At 52.7% G+C, this 16,218-nt stretch overlaps 2 protein-coding genes across 4 annotated transcripts; both read left to right on the plus strand.

Annotated features, from left to right (window-relative positions):
• Positions 1 to 7,924, plus strand: LOC106888848 (dimethylaniline monooxygenase [N-oxide-forming] 1-like). Its single transcript, XM_014943355.1, has 9 exons — positions 1 to 134; positions 1,507 to 1,677; positions 1,893 to 2,081; positions 2,166 to 2,328; positions 3,049 to 3,191; positions 3,539 to 3,738; positions 4,241 to 4,596; positions 5,613 to 5,685; positions 6,916 to 7,924. Exons 2-9 carry the CDS (start codon positions 1,552 to 1,554, stop codon positions 7,256 to 7,258), a joined length of 1,593 nt encoding a protein of 530 aa, XP_014798841.1. The 5' UTR covers positions 1 to 134; positions 1,507 to 1,551; the 3' UTR covers positions 7,259 to 7,924.
• Positions 7,925 to 9,086: 1,162 nt separating this feature from the next.
• LOC106888798 (dimethylaniline monooxygenase [N-oxide-forming] 4-like) lies at positions 9,087 to 15,744 on the plus strand. 3 transcript variants are annotated; one of them, XM_014943284.1, is made up of 10 exons: positions 10,075 to 10,092; positions 10,202 to 10,353; positions 10,421 to 10,590; positions 10,893 to 11,081; positions 11,451 to 11,613; positions 12,000 to 12,145; positions 12,498 to 12,697; positions 12,877 to 13,229; positions 13,535 to 13,604; positions 14,922 to 15,744. In XM_014943284.1, exons 3-10 carry the CDS (start codon positions 10,459 to 10,461, stop codon positions 15,307 to 15,309), a joined length of 1,641 nt encoding a protein of 546 aa, XP_014798770.1. In that variant the 5' UTR covers positions 10,075 to 10,092; positions 10,202 to 10,353; positions 10,421 to 10,458; the 3' UTR covers positions 15,310 to 15,744. The 3 variants fall into 3 exon arrangements, with proteins under 3 accessions (XP_014798769.1, XP_014798772.1, XP_014798770.1); XM_014943283.1 differs by lacking the exons at positions 10,075 to 10,092; positions 10,202 to 10,353 and adding an exon at positions 9,087 to 9,237; XM_014943286.1 differs by lacking the exon at positions 10,202 to 10,353 and having other exon boundaries at positions 9,961 to 10,092.
• The last annotated feature ends 474 nt before the right edge of the window (positions 15,745 to 16,218 follow it).

The following is a 16,218-nucleotide window of genomic DNA, read 5'->3' on the forward strand; positions in this document are numbered from 1 at the left end:
GTGCTGGGGTGGAGGGACGAAGCTGCCTGCCCTTCACTGCCTCTGCTGAAGTGAGTCTCGCCTATAAATTGGGAGCAGGAGGGGCTCTCCCCGCAGCGGCAGTGAGACGGAGCTCGGGCGGCTGAGGCTGGGAGGTAAGTGTCCCTGGGGGGTTGCAAAGCCTTTCCATCCCTTCCTGCCCCACGCAAACACCCCATAGCTTGAGCCTTCTGAGGTGAGCCCCTATGAAACGTATGGAAACTGTGGCAGAAACAGCCATGGGGTAGCTGAGACAGTGTTACCTGGGTGTTATTTCTAGCTTCTCTACAAAACAGTAGGGAATTAAATAGCATACGTAGCCAGGAGGTGATTGTGATATAAGTTAACTCCCACCATGCAAAAAACGCCCGCCCAAAGCAGTGAAACAATGAGCAGCTTATCTTCATTTAAGAAGGAAAAAGTCATGTTTTAATTTTCAAACTTGGAAAGCAGGGTATTCATTAGGTGCTGCCTTCTTACTGAAAGTTGAAATTGTTCATGGGGAATTGGGTGTTCTATTGAAAAAAACTGTGCCCAACCCCATTTTTCTACTGAAGGCTCTCTGGTGAATACACCAGCCCCTGTGTCTGGTGGAAGCTGAAAGTGCTTCTTGGGGTAGAGGAGCTGGAGCCACCCAGCTATAGTGCAGTCCTGGTACACCCGGTTAATAACTCAGCTGAGCAGGGTGCACCCCACTGGAGCTGGGGTGAAACCAGGGGCTGTCAGGGCACATGTGTGATGGTCCCTGCTCTGGTAGTATCCAGCCTGAGCAATGTCATGTGGCTGTCATCCTTTGTTTCATTGCCTGGCATTATCAAGAAGGGTTTGGGTCCTCATAGGGCTAACATTGACTGGGGGGTGGCTGCTTTTTGAACCCTAAGGCTGAGCCATTTGCAGCCCTGCGAGTCTGTCTGTCCAGCTTAGATCTCCCCAGTGGGGCAGCTTTGGGAGACAGAAACAAAAGCATCCCTAAAGCCAAGGTGTGTTATTCCTGCAGTCCCTCTGTTGGTGGCCATGTCAAAGTCAGCAGCATCTTCCCCAGGGATGGGGGACAGGACCCTGTCAGCCAGGCAGAGACTGAATAGTCCCAGAACATTGTTTGTTTTCTTTTCAAAGAGAGGCAGGGGCAGAATTCCAAAGATAAATACAAATATTTGGACGACTGATAAGGAGGGATAGTTTAAGCACAACTTGTAAATAAAAACTGGCTTAACTACATATTTTCAAAGTGAGCTTCCAGGGCAACTGCGGGGTTTTGAGGACAGTGTGGCAAGCACACTGTAAGAGTGGATGGATTAAATTTAAATTTAAAAAGAATAGAGAAAATGAATATTTAAAATCGTTTAACCTAACTTGTAAATTAAGAGCTCAGAATGCTGGTAAAGGGAATGCAGGGTTTGGTGGTGGCATGTAAAGAAATCACCTATAGAGGGTACACTGGCAGCTGCTCCCTGAGAAGGTGGTGATTGCCTGTGGGGTTTCTCCCAGGTTAAGCCCCGTTCACAGCCCGTGTCCCCAGCAGAAACGGCAGGGATGAGAGTGGCGGTGGTGGGTGCAGGCGTCAGTGGGCTGACGGCCATCAAGTGCTGCCTGGATGAAGGGCTGAAGCCCACCTGCTTCGAGCAGAGCCGAGACATCGGGGGGCTCTGGCGCTACACGGTGAGCTGTCGGCCCTTGTCCCCCCTTCCCATGGAAGCTCCAGCTTTGCGGGCTGGGGAGTTGGTCAAGGTCCCCCAGGGGGTGGGGAGGGGGGGTGAGAGCTTGCTGGGTGCTGGCCTCTCCCAGCTGCGCTCCCCAAGACCAGGGGAAGGGGAGCAGGGGGATGATCCCCACTTCAGGGCAGAGGGCTGATGCACCCCGGGATGCCACACCAGGAGCACATTGAGGCTGGTCGGCCAAGCCTCTACCCGTCGGTCATCAGCAACACCTCAAAGGAGATGTCAGCGTTCTCTGACTTCCCCTACCCTGAGGATTTCCCCGTGTTCCTGCCCAACGCCCGGCTCCTGGACTACCTCCGGCGCTACGTTGAGCACTTCGGCCTCCGGGAGCACATCAAGTTTGGGGTGAGTGACGGGTGCCCCGGCGTTGCCATGCTCCCTGTGCATGCCAGCCACTAGTGGTGACTCCACATGACTTCCACATTTCAGACCACCGTTGTCAGCATCCGGAAGCGCCCTGACTTTGCCACCACGGGCCAGTGGGATGTGGTTACAGAGGCAGATGGGAAGCAGACATTGCACGTCTTTGATGCTGTTATGGTTTGCAGTGGCAATTTCTCTGAGCCATCCCTCCCTCTGCACTGTTTTCCTGGTACGGTACGCGGCTGACTGTGGTTACCTGCTTCCAGTGGCTGGGGGGAGAAGGAAGATTAGCAGTTCCTCAGGCAAAATGCTTCCCTCCTTTCTCGCTTCTGCTTTTCAAACCACCTGGCATAAACAGCAATACATCCTTGGGCTTCACCAGCCTTGTTCTTGCAGGCACTGGTCATTTCAGAGCAAACTTTCAAGGCAGGATGGTTTAGCCTCAGAGAAACTGTCCATGCAATATGTGAGATGGGACAAGGTCCTCTCAGTGAAGCTTCATCATCTTTGACAGGGCTGTATACATCACTGCTGTGATGGATCTCCCCAGTGGTCATCATAGAGAGGGTTGCCTTGCCATCAGCATTATCAAGTGCTTCTGAAGCCGATTGTAGGACAGGAGATCTGCAGGCTTTTCTGAACCTCTGTGTCCTCATCTTGCAGATGCTGTATCCCAAGAATGCAAGAGCTGTACTGGTGCACGTAACTGTCTTCCAAGCCCCACCTAGCACATGTGTCCCTGCTCACTGCCGTGCGAGCGTGTGTGAGACCCCATTTGTGAGAGGAAACAAGTCTGTGTGCGTGGGATGGAGGGCTGGACCTCCCCAAGTCCCTAGTGGCCACTGATTGCACTTCCTTGCTTTTGCTATCTGGATTGGTTCTATGCCAGTTCTCCCAACAAAAACCACAAATGCTCAAGTAATTAAAAGCTTTGTTTCTTTTCCCCAAGGCATTGAGAAGTTTCAAGGCCAGTACTTTCACAGCCGGCAGTACAAGCATCCTGACGTGTTTCAGGGGAAGCGTGTCCTCGTGGTTGGCATGGGCAATTCAGGAGTGGACATCGCGGTGGAGGCCAGCCGTGTAGCTACGAAGGTACCACCATCCAGCCACCCCAGGGGTGCAGGGAGGGTGATGCTGAGGGCAATAGCTCAGTTTACTCGCCCACCATCATCATAGGGCAAGTGAGCTGCGATCACTATGCGTGATGTACGAACAATATTTCTGAACTCGTATTTCTTGGTCAAAAACCAACCTGAAAGAGACCTATTTGTTCTTTTCTCTCCTGTTTCATCTCCATCTCCAGCTGCCAAGGAGTCTTAAAGATGCTGCTGCTGCTTCTTCATTGCATAGCTGTCTGCCCTATGCACCTTTAGGGTTACTTTATAAAGGCAAACCAGCAAATTCGTCACCTAAATTGTTGATTCTCTGCTCTCTCCCAGGTGACCATTTGCACTGGCCGAGGTGCCTGGGTGCTCAGCCGTGTGTTTGACCATGGTTACCCATGGGACATGGTTTTCAACACTCGCCTTATGAGCTTGATCAGAAACAGCCTCCCTGGACCACTTTCAAAGGCGTTAATTAACTACAGGGTGAACCAGTGGTTCAAGCATGAAAACTATGGCCTTCAACCAGAGAAGAGGTACTCCCTGGTGGTTCCCATCCCATGTGATATCACAGGGCTTCTGCTCCGGACAGGGGGAGATCTCCAGCAACCACCAATGAATGCAGCAAACAACACCCAGACTGAGGTGGTCTCCAGTGGGGAGTTTGTAGCCCAGTGGGAGAAGATAAGCTGTATCCCCATTAGGTGGTGTGAGATGGAGCACAGTGGAAAAGCCCAGAAAGGACCATGATGGTTCCTGGGAAAAGAGGAGGAGGGAGGCCTAAATCATGGATCAGCTCTGAAAAGAGGTGGTTTAGAGAGTAATTGAGTGAATGGAGGAAGAAGGCAGGAGATGCCCACGTGTTACACATGCTGTGGGGCAGTGATATATCAGCGTTTGGAAAGGGAGAGGTAGGGCTGTTTGGAGCAAATGACACTGGGAGGTCATGGGGTTGGACATCCCAATGGGAGGAGGAGCAGGGGCACTAGCTGGCTTGTTTATGGTCTCCAACTCTCAGAGCCTTTCGCCTCTCCACAGCTGCCTGGTGCGGGAGCCTGTGCTGAACGATGACCTTCCAAGCTACATCCTGACAGGGAGGATCACCATAAAGCCGAGTGTGAAGGAGTTTAAGGACAACTCAGTTGTCTTCCACAATTACCCTGAGGAGGAGCCCATTGATATTGTCGTCTTCTGCACGGGCTACAATGTCTCTTTCCCGTTCCTAGAAGAAGCAGTTGTCAAAGTGGAAAACAAGCATGCATCCCTCTACAAATATGTGTTCCCAACCCATCTGCAGAGGCCCACCCTGGCTGTCCTTGGGTTGATCAAGCCATTTGGAGCCATCATGCCCGTGACAGAGATGCAAGCACGCTGGGTGACCCGTGTCTTCAAAGGTAGGAGAGCTAACGTGAGCTCTTCTGTGTACCAAAATGCAGTTCAAACTGGACATGTCTTGTCCTCTCCATGCACTAAGAGGGATTTCGGTCCTTGGGGCCCCTGAAAGCTCATGGCACAGTGGATGAGGGAGCATTTCTAGGGCTCAGACTTCCCAAGTTATTTCACTTCAGCTGAGCTACAGCAATACAAATGCATGATTGGTCCAAGCTACATGCAAGTTCATGACATCTACCTTAAACCACTTTTTTTTTTCGCTTGTTAAGCTTTGTTTAAGCTAATGCTTTGTACCCTGCCTGCTGTAAGCTGAGATTTACTGTGACTCAGCTGATGTGTGCTCCTGCACCTGAGCCTGCAAACCACAGTCTGAACTAGTTTGTTCAAGGCAGTATTTCCCCCCCTAAAATATTCTAGGCATCAGAGCATAGATATGGGTATGGAAACCTGGATGCACGGACAAAAGTTGTCTTTAAGACACTGTGGCAGATCCATCCTGGCAGAATTCACTGCCCTTTTTAGGGACAGGGTGGTTTGTCCATCATGACTACCAGAGGAGAAGAGTCCCATTGCCCCACAAGAGAAATTATTTGTAACTATTGGGGTGAGGAAAGAAACCTACTTGGGTTTTTTGTTGCTGGTTTGGGTTTTTTTAAAAAAATAAAAATAGTAATAATAACCGCCTGCTGGGCTGGTGTGGAGGGCTGCATCAAGGTTCCTCCAGAGATCTAGCGGAACTCTGGGGTTTCCTTTTGGGATGATCCCCTCTGGGGCTTGCATGGCCCATCTCACCCCACATCATCTGTCTCTGCCCTGACAGCAGAAAAATGTAAGAGCAGGAAAAAAAACGCAGGTGAATTTCTACCACAGTGGAGGGCTGGTCTCTGACAGAATTGCCTCTGGCGAGCTAAATCCCCGTGATGAGGTTTTCCTGGCTTCCCACATTGTGCATCACTGAATGAGTTCACAAGTCCCCCCAGGAGTTAAACTCTGCAAGACACTCTCCTCTCTCTTCTAGGCTTGTGTCAGTTGCCTCCTCAGTCTGTCATGGAGAAGGAAGTAAATGAGAAGAAGAAAAACCAAGTGCGATGGTAAGCCATTCCCCAAAGCCCCAAAGTTTTTTTCAGTGGATTGAAAGGCCCCTGGGGTTCAGGGACGAGCGATACACAGGTCCACAGTCTGTGGCTGCTCCCTGCACATACAGTGGAGGCAAGGTGAGGGATGCCCAGATCCAGCCACCCCTTTATTCACTTGCACTGAGCCAATGTAACCTTTGATTTGATGCTGATATTTTGCCTGGTGATGACAGGAACAAATTAATTCGGGGTAGTCGAGACTAAAGGCTGCTTGGGAGTTGAGGAAGTGTGCCAGAGTCCTCAGGGACTGAGAGCTAAAATAGCAGAGAAATTAATGGTAATAAATACAAAGTAATTCAGCAGAAGAAGGGAAAGCCAGCCTGAGGTGTACATACAAATTGTCTCACCTCTCAGCACAGGGATCTGAATCACTGTGAATAGATGTGTTTGCAGATCATCACATAGTTCATGGGCAGGCAGAAGGTCAAATCAGAGGCTAAGAATTATTAGGAAATGAATGAGATTAAACCAAGGAAACTAGGCAGTGTATTAATCTATGATTCCCCTAGATTGCTACAGTAGAAAAGGTATAAAAGAGTGAAGTACAGAATCACACAGAAAAATTGCTGTACAATACCAGTCTATACACCCATGGCCTTTTTCAGCCAGTGAAGATGGGACATGAAGCTGTGAATTCTGCGGAGAAGGTGAACTGGAAGCAATTTTGCAATTCAGCACGCATTTTTGCAATACTCAGTGGAAATGAATGTGAGGGGAAACTAATGGATGCTGCCTTTCTCACACTGCACCTGACTTCTCAGCAGAGAGCAAAGGGAAAGCTAGTCTTAAAAAAACAAACAAACAAAAAAAAAAGACAAAAAAACAAAACAAAAAAAAAAACAACAACAAACCCAACTGGTTTGACAAACTCTTTTAGAAAAAGCCTACTAAGATGAAGATAGGGAGCAGATGCAGCTTGTGGGTGATGAAGTGAAAGCCTGACTGATGCACATGAGAAAGGTGTGTACCAGAGGCAGCATCGCTTTACATGTGCTGTGTCACAGGCAGGATTTGGGCACAGACAGACTCAGGTTCCCACTGCACACATGCCCTGTCTTCTCCTAAGAGGAACCCAGTTGCATTTGGATGCAGTAACAGCGTGGATGCAGAGCATCTGGCCTCCAGTTCATCTCAGCCCTGCTGACACCAGTTCTCCCACCTCTTTTTCGTCTCCAATTCATTAAGGTTCGGTCTGTCCTTTGATGAAGTCCTGAAAACCGATTGCCTGGTCTACATGGACAAGCTCGCCTCCTTCATTGGCGCCAAGCCCAGCATGCTGGGGCTGCTCTGCAGGGACCCCCAGTTGGCTCTCACTGTTTTCTTTGGCCCCTGCACCCCCTACCAGTACCGGCTGGGTGGTCCTGGGCGTTGGGAGGGGGCACGCCAGGCCATCCTCACCCAGTGGGACCGGACCCTGAAGCCCACAAGAACACGAGTCCCCACCAGCTCCTCCAGCATCTGCCCTTCTCTTCTGACTGCAATGGGGCTCCTCCTGCTCCTGGTTGCTGTGGTTTTGGGTTTCCAGTAGATTGTGAAGCTTCTTTAGGTTTTTTCTCGTCCTTGGGGAGGTTGCCTCAGGTCAGACAGTTCCTCAGGGTGCCACGGGGCAGGGGCTTTTAGCAGATCGCTAAAACTTTAATCAGCAGCACAAACCTCTCTCTTCCAGCTCACCCCTGAGCACAGCTTTGCAGACCTGATTAGCCGAGGAGGGGGGACTCCTCCCAGCATTCATCACCCCTCTGCTGACCTCCTGCCTGCTGCCATGAGCAGAGCACAGCTGTGTGGCATGGTCATGCCCAAACCATGCTGGCCAGGAGGGAGCAGGGACAAGACCAGCAAAAAATGGCTATGGGTGTTGCAGCCAGAAAGGAGCATGGGAACCCAGTCCTCTCCCAAATCAGCTGGGAACTGCGGTCTTTAGTCCAGCAAGGGGTTATCTGGGCTGGGTAAGCAGATCAGGCTGTCTCTTCTTCTGACTTGAAACCCTATAAACCAAAAATCCCAGTTTGGGTTGAATCGGTGCATCTTTCTGGGGAGGAGACCCTGGAGTGGTTTGTCACCAGTGAGACTGGGCTGGCACCCCATGGGGCTGAGTGCTCCTGCCCCTGCTTCCCTGCGTTCCAACATCACTGGGTCCCAGGACTTCCCTTTGTGCGCGGAGAGACTTTCCATCAATAAACTTTCCTTGGCCATGGTGGGACTGTGCTGCAGGCTGTTGCCTTGTCGTCTCGTTGTGTGCATGGGAAGAGCTTGGGGGGGGTTCCTGTGCCCAGGCTGGGGCTGTGCATCCCACAAGCCTGGGGCTGAGAGGGCTTTCGTTGACCACTGAAAATTAGGCTTCCCCATGCGCTGTGTCCCCTGCTCCACGCTGTCTGCTGGAGCATGTTTTGCCAATTTCCCAGGGATGCAGTCTGGAGAAGAAGAAGCTGAGGGGAGACCTTATTGCGCTCTATAAATACCTGAAGGCAAGGTGTAGAGAGGCAGGGGTTGATCTTATCTCCCAAGTCACAGGTGATAGGACAAGGGGAAATGGCCTCAAGTTGCACCAGGGGAGGTTTAGATTGGATATTAGGAAACATTTCTTCACCGAAAGTGTTATCAAGCATTGGAATGGGCTGCCCAGGGAAGTGGTTGAGGCACCATCCCTGGAGGTGTCGTCCAGAGAAGGGCGACAAAGATGGTGAGGGGTCTGGAGAATAAGTCTTATGAGGAGAGGCTGAGGGAACTGGGGTTATTCAGCCTGGAGAAGAGGAGGCTGAGGGGAGACCTTATTGCTCTCTACAACTACCTGAAAGGAGGGTGTAGAGAGGTGGGGGCCGGTCTCTTTTCTCAAGTCACAGGCGACAGGACAAGAGGAAATGGCCTCAAGTTGCGCCAGGGTAGGTTCAGGCTGGATATTAGGAAAAATTTTTTCACTGAAAGGGTTATCAGGCATTGGAATGGGCTGCCCAGGGAGGTGGTTGAGGCACCATCCCTGGAGGTGTTCAAAAGACGGGTTGATGTAGTGCTGGGAGGTATGGTTTTTTTATTTTTTTTTTCTTTTTTTTTTTTTTTTTTTTTTTTTGTCAGAGTTAGGTTGATGGTTGGACTAGATGATCTTTAAGGTCCCTTCCAACCTAGACGATTCTATGATTCTATTCTACAATTCTATGCAGGGTGAGCGCTTGCCCAGCGCAGGCAGCACACAGGGGGATGGATCAGGACAACCCCAAGCTGCTGCTGGGGCTGGGGCAGCAGCAAGCTGCAGCGTGGGAGTCCTTGCAAGTGTGGTCCCCTTGGGATTTCGGTCTGGATTTCCACCCAGCACCGCCTCAGGGAGGTTGGGAGCTTTCTGCTCAGGCATTCAAGCAAAGCAGAGCAGGGGAGGGACGGGTGTAAAGGTCGGTGGTGCAAAAGCCACGGCGAGCAGCCCGGACTTCAGCCTTTCCTTTGAATCTGCGGGTAGAGAAACTTGAAGCAAAGTTTGGCCGAAGCCCGAGCAGCGAAGGCACAGCTCTGCCCTGCAAGGTTTGCTCCTCTCTTCTCTCCGGCTGGGTTTTGCAGGCTCTAAAAGCGGGCAGCCAGCTCTCTGGGGTACTGGCATTGGCTACCAGCTTCAACTGGCTGCAGGCAGGGGGAGAGGGGGTGTCGCAGGGACCCTTTGGAGCAAAGCAGTCGGTCGGCAGCACTGGAAAAGGGGGGTGATTTTAGCACCCCGGGCACGTCACTCCCCTTTCTCAAAGCCAAGGGAGGGTCCAGCAACGAGGGGGTGGGCGAGTGTTGGTATGTCCTGCCCTGCTCCTGTATATCAAGGAGCAGCTCAGGCTGGGCTTTGGGTTGCAGAGGGGGGTTTTTGCACCTCCCTCATTTTTTCCTGGCTGCTGCAGTTTCCTCCAGTTCCTGTTTATGTTAACGTACGTTTTGACACAAAATGGGTAGAAAAAAAGTTATAAATGACTCTTTCTTCAGACTCTGCAGTAGGAGTGTTTGTTATCTAATCAAAGTTCACATGGGTTCATTTTTTCCTAATTTTTTTTTTGCTTTCCAGTCAAGCTCGGTGCAGCTCTGTTTACACACCCTGAGCCTTGAGTTCCTCCCATTTATGCCCTGCGTTTCCCGGGTTTCTTACCTTTTGTGTATTCTGTAATCCCAGCCGCACTTTCACGGTGCTGTCTCACTTCTGAATCGCTGTGCCGTGCTCCTGCTCAGTCAGGCATTGCTTTTTTTTTTTTTTTTGTAAAGAAAGAAACCCTTTTTGTTTTCGAGAGAATGCCCTTTAATGGGAAATTCAAAAGGAAAGCATGAAAACGAGCCAGCTTAGCTGAAATTGATTCTTGAAAAGGTTTCAGGAGGATCACTTTGTGCGGACAGAAGCAAATTGCTGTAAGCCCCTTCCCCTTCTTTGCGCACCCCGGTTTGGGCCAGGAAAGGGAATAAATAGAAGCAGCAGTGCAGTGAGGTTTAAAAATGCCTCCTTTTTCCCCGCCTGCAGGAGGGGAGTCACTGGGCACTCGCTGAGGGCTTAGCACAGCGGGAAGGGTGATGAGCAGTGTCCATCCATCATGCTCAAGTCAGGAACTAGTGATGGTTTTCTCCAAGGACAGTTTTCCTCTGTGGACACCTGCAGCCGAGGAAGAACATAAGGTGTTTTTCTGGGGATGGGAAGAAGGGAGAGGTGTATCTGCTAATCCCTGGGCTGTTTTATTTCCAGTTACTCACACGCTGGCCCGTTGCCTGCTGTGGGACAGCATGGTGCGGCGCGTGGCTGTTATCGGGGCCGGGGCCGGTGGGTTGGCCTCCATCAAGTGCTGCCTGGACGAGGGGCTGGAGCCCACCTGCTTTGAGAGGAGCGAGGACATCGGGGGGATCTGGCGCTACACGGTCAGTGGGCTCTGCCTGCGCGGGGAGGATTGTCCCTGGGTTTGTCCCCTCCCTTGGATACCCTTTGCCTGCAGCAAAGAGGAAAGGGTGACCATGCCCTCGAGGACTGTCCCTGTCCCAGACATGGGTCTCCCCCTGACTCCAAGGTAGAGAAAGAGATGGAGGGAGCAGAAGCCATGGTCACCAGGTGCTAGTCTTGATTTATTCCTTGTACTGAATACAAGGAGGAAAAATACTCAAATACTTTAGGGGAGAAGGTCCTTGCCTGCACGCCCACAAATGGCACCACTGGCTTCACACAGGACTCCACGGATGGTGGGCGGATCAGTGTATACCGCTCAGTCATCACCAACACCTCCAAGGAGATGTCCTGCTTCAGTGACTTCCCCTGCCCAGAGAATTTTCCCAGTTTCCTACCTCATGGTCTCCTCCTGGAGTACTATCGGATGTACGCCCAGCACTTCGACCTCCTGCGGCACATACGCTTCAAGGTGAGCAGGGACCCCAAATGCCATGGGGAGGAAAGCCGTCAGTGGCTGCAGATACCAGGGCATTGTCCAGGTGGGACGGGACAATATTAGGTGCAATCCCGCAAGGACAAGTACCTTCTGCATCCTGAATGCAGCCTTTTCAGCTCCATGTTTTAAATCAGGCTGCTCAAACATGGGCTGCCTGGTGCATCACCCCCCTCAGTGCCATCACCAGGGGAAATGTGCAGGGTGGGATTTAACACCTTCAGAGGTGACACGCAGCTCACCGGGCACCCAGCCTGCCCCCAGCAGCCCCAGCCCTTTGCAGGCAGGTCCTCTCTGAAACGCGGTGCAGTCCCCAGCTGCTGTTTTGTTGGGCTTTGGTGCAAGACGACAGCTGTCAGCGTGAGGAGGCGCCCGGATTTTGCCACCTCAGGCCAGTGGGAGGTGGTCACCGAGACCGACGGCATCCGGGAGTCACACGTCTTCGATGCCGTCATGGTTTGCACCGGCCATTACCAGGAGCCCTACTTACCATTGGCTTCTTTCCCAGGTAAGCTCTGCCTTGGCAGCGGGGTGGGCTAGGGCTGCTGGGGGCACCCAAGGGTCCCTTGGCTGCATTTCCCTCTGTGAGCCTGTCTGCTCCACAAAGCCCCCATGCTGGGGCAGGTGGGACCCTCACCCTGTGGGACCCATTTCCAAGAATGGAAAAATACCTCAGAAAGATGCAGCCAGGCTCTTGCATGAGAATTTGCAGAGCAGGACTGAGCCAAGGAGGTGCAGGAGGGTGGCATCACCTAGTGAGCCAAGACTCCATGGGCTTCTCAGCTGCAAGCAGAGGTGGGAGGTGGAGAGTTGGGGGCTGTAGAGACCCCGGGCACGAGGCTGGGGCAAGCAAACGTAGCTGGCACTAGGAGATGCTCCCTGTTCTTTGCCTAGGTATCAACACCCGCTTCAAAGGACAATACCTCCACAGCTGGGAATACAAAGATGTGGAGGCTTTCCGGGGAAAGCGGGTCCTTGTAGTCGGCGTTGGCAACACCGGCGGTGACATCTCCGTGGAGCTGAGCCGTGTGGCTGCAAAGGTACAGCTGAATGGCCATGCAGAGCCCAACCAGGGACCACAAGAGCTGGTGGCTCAGGGTATGCACAGGAAGCTTTGCTCAATGGGTTTGTCATTAAATAGCACTTCAAATTGAGGGCAATTGAAGAAGCTCTGCAATTCCTGGAGAGTTAGGGTTATCTGAGGAGTGACTATTCAGCAGCTGTGGGAACTTTGCAGAAGCCACCACAAGCTGTTTGGTTCACCCAGATGCCATCTCCTTTCCTCGGCATAACCCTTTCAGCTCCCAAGTGCAGGAGATGGGATTTGCCATTCAGGGCAAAACCAGCAACAAGATATCTGGGCAGGAAGCTGAGATCTGCCTTCTCCCCCAGGTGTTCCTCAGTGCCAGGAGCAGCACGTGGGTGTTCAGCCGTGTCTCGGACCACGGCTTCCCCTTCGACATGGTCAGCACCACCCGCTTCAATCACTTTCTCGACTGGCTTCTCCCATCAGCCCTCTCAAGGAGGATCAGGTTTCGGAAGTTCAATTCGTGGTTTAACCATGCAAACTATGGCTTGGCTTCTACCAAAAGGTGTTTTTTCTGACTATGTTGTTGGTTGGTATGGGGGTTTTAATGGCCTGAAATGCTTGATTTTTAATTTCAGGGGATATTTATGGAATAGCAAATCATTGGATGGGAACTCTGGCCACAAAAGACATTTTGGGTCCCTCCCAGATGCTAACATTGCTGTCTTCTTTTCCACTTGCAAGCTCCAACTTTAAGGTAATTATCAATGAAGAGCTGCCATTTTGTCTCCTGTCTGGGACCGTTGTGTTGAAGACAACTGTGAAGGAGTTCACTGAAAACTCTGCTGTTTTTGAAGACGGGACAATCGAAGAAAATATCGATGTGGTGCTCTTTGCCACAGGCTACATCTTCTCATTTCCCTTCCTTGAAGAGCCAGTTCGCAGCCTCTTCGATGATAACCGTTCCCTCTATAAGCGCATCTTCCCTCCACAGCTGGAAAAGCCAACGCTGGCCATCATTGGCTTAGTCCAACTCACTGGCTCTGTGATGGTGGGAACAGAAATGCAGGCTCGTTGGGTGACAGGGATCTTTGCAGGTGAGAAATGGGGTGCAGGGATATGGGGATCTGCTGGGGTGGGAGGTTTCGAGCAGCCTGACCTGCTGTCCACAGAGCCCAGGGCATATTTCAACTCCTGCCACAGTGCCCATGGTGGACACTGGCATTAGTAGCATCATAGCCTGTGCTGTCCAGCTGCATCCCCATATCCCTGCTGCTCCAGGCAGACTGCCATAACGATCAAGCACGAATGCTCTTGGTAAAGGGGCTGGGAGCATGGAAAGCGGGTGAACTTTTCAGCTTAAGGTGCTCCTGGAGGTCTCTGGTTTCTCTGTTCTTCTCAGGCTGGAACAAGCTCCCTCCCACCAGCAGGATGATAGCCGATGTTTTGAAGAAGAAGCCGCCAGTCAAAAGGTATGTGATGCTCCTGCACTCGGGCTACCGTGTACCAGGATAACCCCAGGGAAAGGGGGACCCAATGGGGGTTGTGGGAGGGACCCACCTAGGACAGCCAATTCTTCTTGGATGCATTTACTCACTCACCACCCATAGCAAGGTGGGGATATGCTGCTGTGGCTCCTTTACCGGTGACGGATCAAGCCACCAAGGGCACAGTGCTCTGGAGTAGCTTATGGCAAGATTCAGGACCTGCAGGTCCCCTCTGCCAGGACTTCAAGCCATATCCTTATTCCCAGCATGTCAAGGTGGAGGTTTAGTTTCCTCCAGACTAAGGGTGCCATCTCGTGGCTTCTCCCTCCCAAATCCAGGCAGCAAGGAGCACTGGGGTCAGGGCCAAGCCCCATCCAGAAACCCCACTGGAGCCAGGCGATGCGGGTGGGGGACGGTTTGGTGGCAGTTTTTGACAGGTCAAGTTAAGTATTAGACAAGGCTGGAACTTGTCTGTCGGGTATGTGGGAGCTAACACCCTGCCTTGTCGGCACTGGGATTTTACAGGATGTTGAGATGTGTCCTCAAGGCTGTGGGACGAATGATGATGGACGTGCTGCCTTGCAGCAGCTTTCAGGAAGAAGGAGGGGACCTCCGGCCAGGCAGGGTACAGGCTGGGTTAGGTCTGCCAGCAAGGCAGAGCTGGATCCTAGGACACTGATGAAAATCTGGGATAAAACAGAACCATGGGGATTGTCACCGGAAGCCCCAGTGGTTGCAGACATGATGCTACTACACAGAAATACAGGAGTCTGGGGTGAAATGGAGCTAAACTTGAGGCTGTCCCAAATCTACAGAAGTAGATTCAGCACGTCCTCCCTCCTGCGAGGGAGATGAGGACTCAAGCAGAAAAATCCTGGAGGTCTCCCCCAGTGTGGGAAGCTTTCTGCATCTCCCAGTCCCCTTGGCAGTCTTATCTGTGAATGTCTACTCCTCTGCCTATCAAAATCGGCCAAATCCACACCTGTGAACCTCAGGGAAGGACACAGCACGGGTATTCGTTGCATTGTAATGATGGCACTATTATGCTAGAACTGTTTTTGAGGTCACAAGTAGGTGTCAGAGACAAAACAAGCGTCTGCCTATTCCCTGCCCCAGGTAACTACTGGGGACCAACCCCACAGAGGCTCTTTCAGTGCCTTTAGGTTTATTTGGGGCTGAGGAATCTCGTCCCAGAGTTTGGGGCTCAGCTGACATCTGAGGCCAGAACTTTGGCTTTATGTGGAGCTGGCAACCAAGATGGGATTGTGTTATTTGATTTTGTCTCTTTTCTGTGCATTGAAGGAATCCATCCGAGAGGGACAACTTGAAGATTAGTTTTATCAGCTACACTGATGAAATTGCTTCGTGTGCTGGTGTAAAGCCCAACGTGCTGAGGCTGCTCCTGACAGACCCCAGGCTGGCCCTGGCCATCTTCTTCGGCCCCTGCACGCCCTACCAGTACCGGTTGGTGGGACGGGGAAAGTGGAGTGGGGCCAGAAATGCCATCCTGACTCAGTGGCAGCGGACACTGAAGCCCTTGAGAACTCGGGTGGTAGATGACTCCTCCAGTGGCTCCTCCAGCTGGTGCTGGATGTGCCTCCTGGCCTTGCCGGTGGCTCTCACAGCAGGTTTCCTCCTTTCTAAAAACCCCCGGCCAGGCTGGAGTCTCTGGGTAGGTCCCCAACTGTAGAGGAAGCCTGGTGAGACCTGGTCCTGAGCAAGCTGGGGATGGTGCTGGGTGCCATCAGGAGGGCTAGAGCTGGCCCAGCACTGGCAGAGCCTGGAGCCTGGAGCTGTCTGGTGTCTGGCCACCTCCTGCCAATGTCTCACGCCCATCAAGAGCTGTATGGAGCTTTTACCCCAAACCTGCTGCGATCTGTGCCCACTTTGTACCAGCACCAGGCTGGATCTCCAGAGGGCTTTTGGGAAGAGCCATTTTGGGATGGGCTGGTGCAGGGGGCCAGCCTTCCCCCTGCACCCGCTCGGCCGTAAAATTTCAGCAAGACCCACACCACCTTGAGATTTTCGGAAACGCTAACTGTAGAGATCTTTCTGTTTGTCTGGCAACTTTTGGGACACGAGGGAGGGAGCCACAAATAAACCTCACGGATTTGGTCTTCTCTGATGATTTTATTAACAGTTTATTATCAGTGTGGGGCGGGTCAAGTGTACCCAGTACCCCGAGCCATGGCAGAGGGGGGGACCCCATCCTAAGAAATCACATGCAGTGACAAATCCGGGTGGGTGAGCGTCCCCGCAGGGGGACCCCGAAGCCGACCGGGGGGAAGGCAATGCCTCCCCGCTCACCCGCGGGTGCCACCAAGCCGGGGCTTTTGCCGCCGCTTCCCTCCGGGAGACCGTGTCGCCGCCGGGCCCCACGCGTGGGGACGGGGGGACACCGGCGGCCCCGCCCGCTTTCCCGCGTCGCTAGGGGGCGCGCCAGGGCGGTGGGGACGGGACGGAAGGGACCCGCGCGCCCGCCCGACTGCGGCACGGCGTGGTCACGTGAGCGGCGTCGCGGGGGCGGGGCCCGGCGAGAGGCGCGCGTGCGCGGGCGCGCGGTCGGCGCGGTGAGGTCAGACGTCGTTGGCGCCGGCTT

The sequence above is a fragment of the Calidris pugnax genome, unplaced genomic scaffold (genome assembly GCF_001431845.1).
Source record: "Calidris pugnax isolate Ruff unplaced genomic scaffold, ASM143184v1 scaffold63, whole genome shotgun sequence".
Lineage (NCBI taxonomy): Eukaryota > Metazoa > Chordata > Aves > Charadriiformes > Scolopacidae > Calidris > Calidris pugnax.

Coding starts and splice junctions, on each gene's coding strand:
- LOC106888848 (XM_014943355.1), top strand. CDS start 1,552: ATGAGAGTGGCGGTGGTGGGTGCAGGCGTCAGTGGGCTGACGGCCATC. Junction 1,678..1,892: donor GGGGGCTCTGGCGCTACACG/GTGAGCTGTCGG, acceptor ATGCCACACCAG/GAGCACATTGAGGCTGGTCG. Junction 3,739..4,240: donor GGCCTTCAACCAGAGAAGAG/GTACTCCCTGGT, acceptor GCCTCTCCACAG/CTGCCTGGTGCGGGAGCCTG.
- LOC106888798 (XM_014943283.1), top strand. CDS start 10,459: ATGGTGCGGCGCGTGGCTGTTATCGGGGCCGGGGCCGGTGGGTTGGCC. Junction 12,146..12,497: donor TGAGCCGTGTGGCTGCAAAG/GTACAGCTGAAT, acceptor CTTCTCCCCCAG/GTGTTCCTCAGTGCCAGGAG. Junction 12,698..12,876: donor GGCTTGGCTTCTACCAAAAG/GTGTTTTTTCTG, acceptor TCCACTTGCAAG/CTCCAACTTTAAGGTAATTA.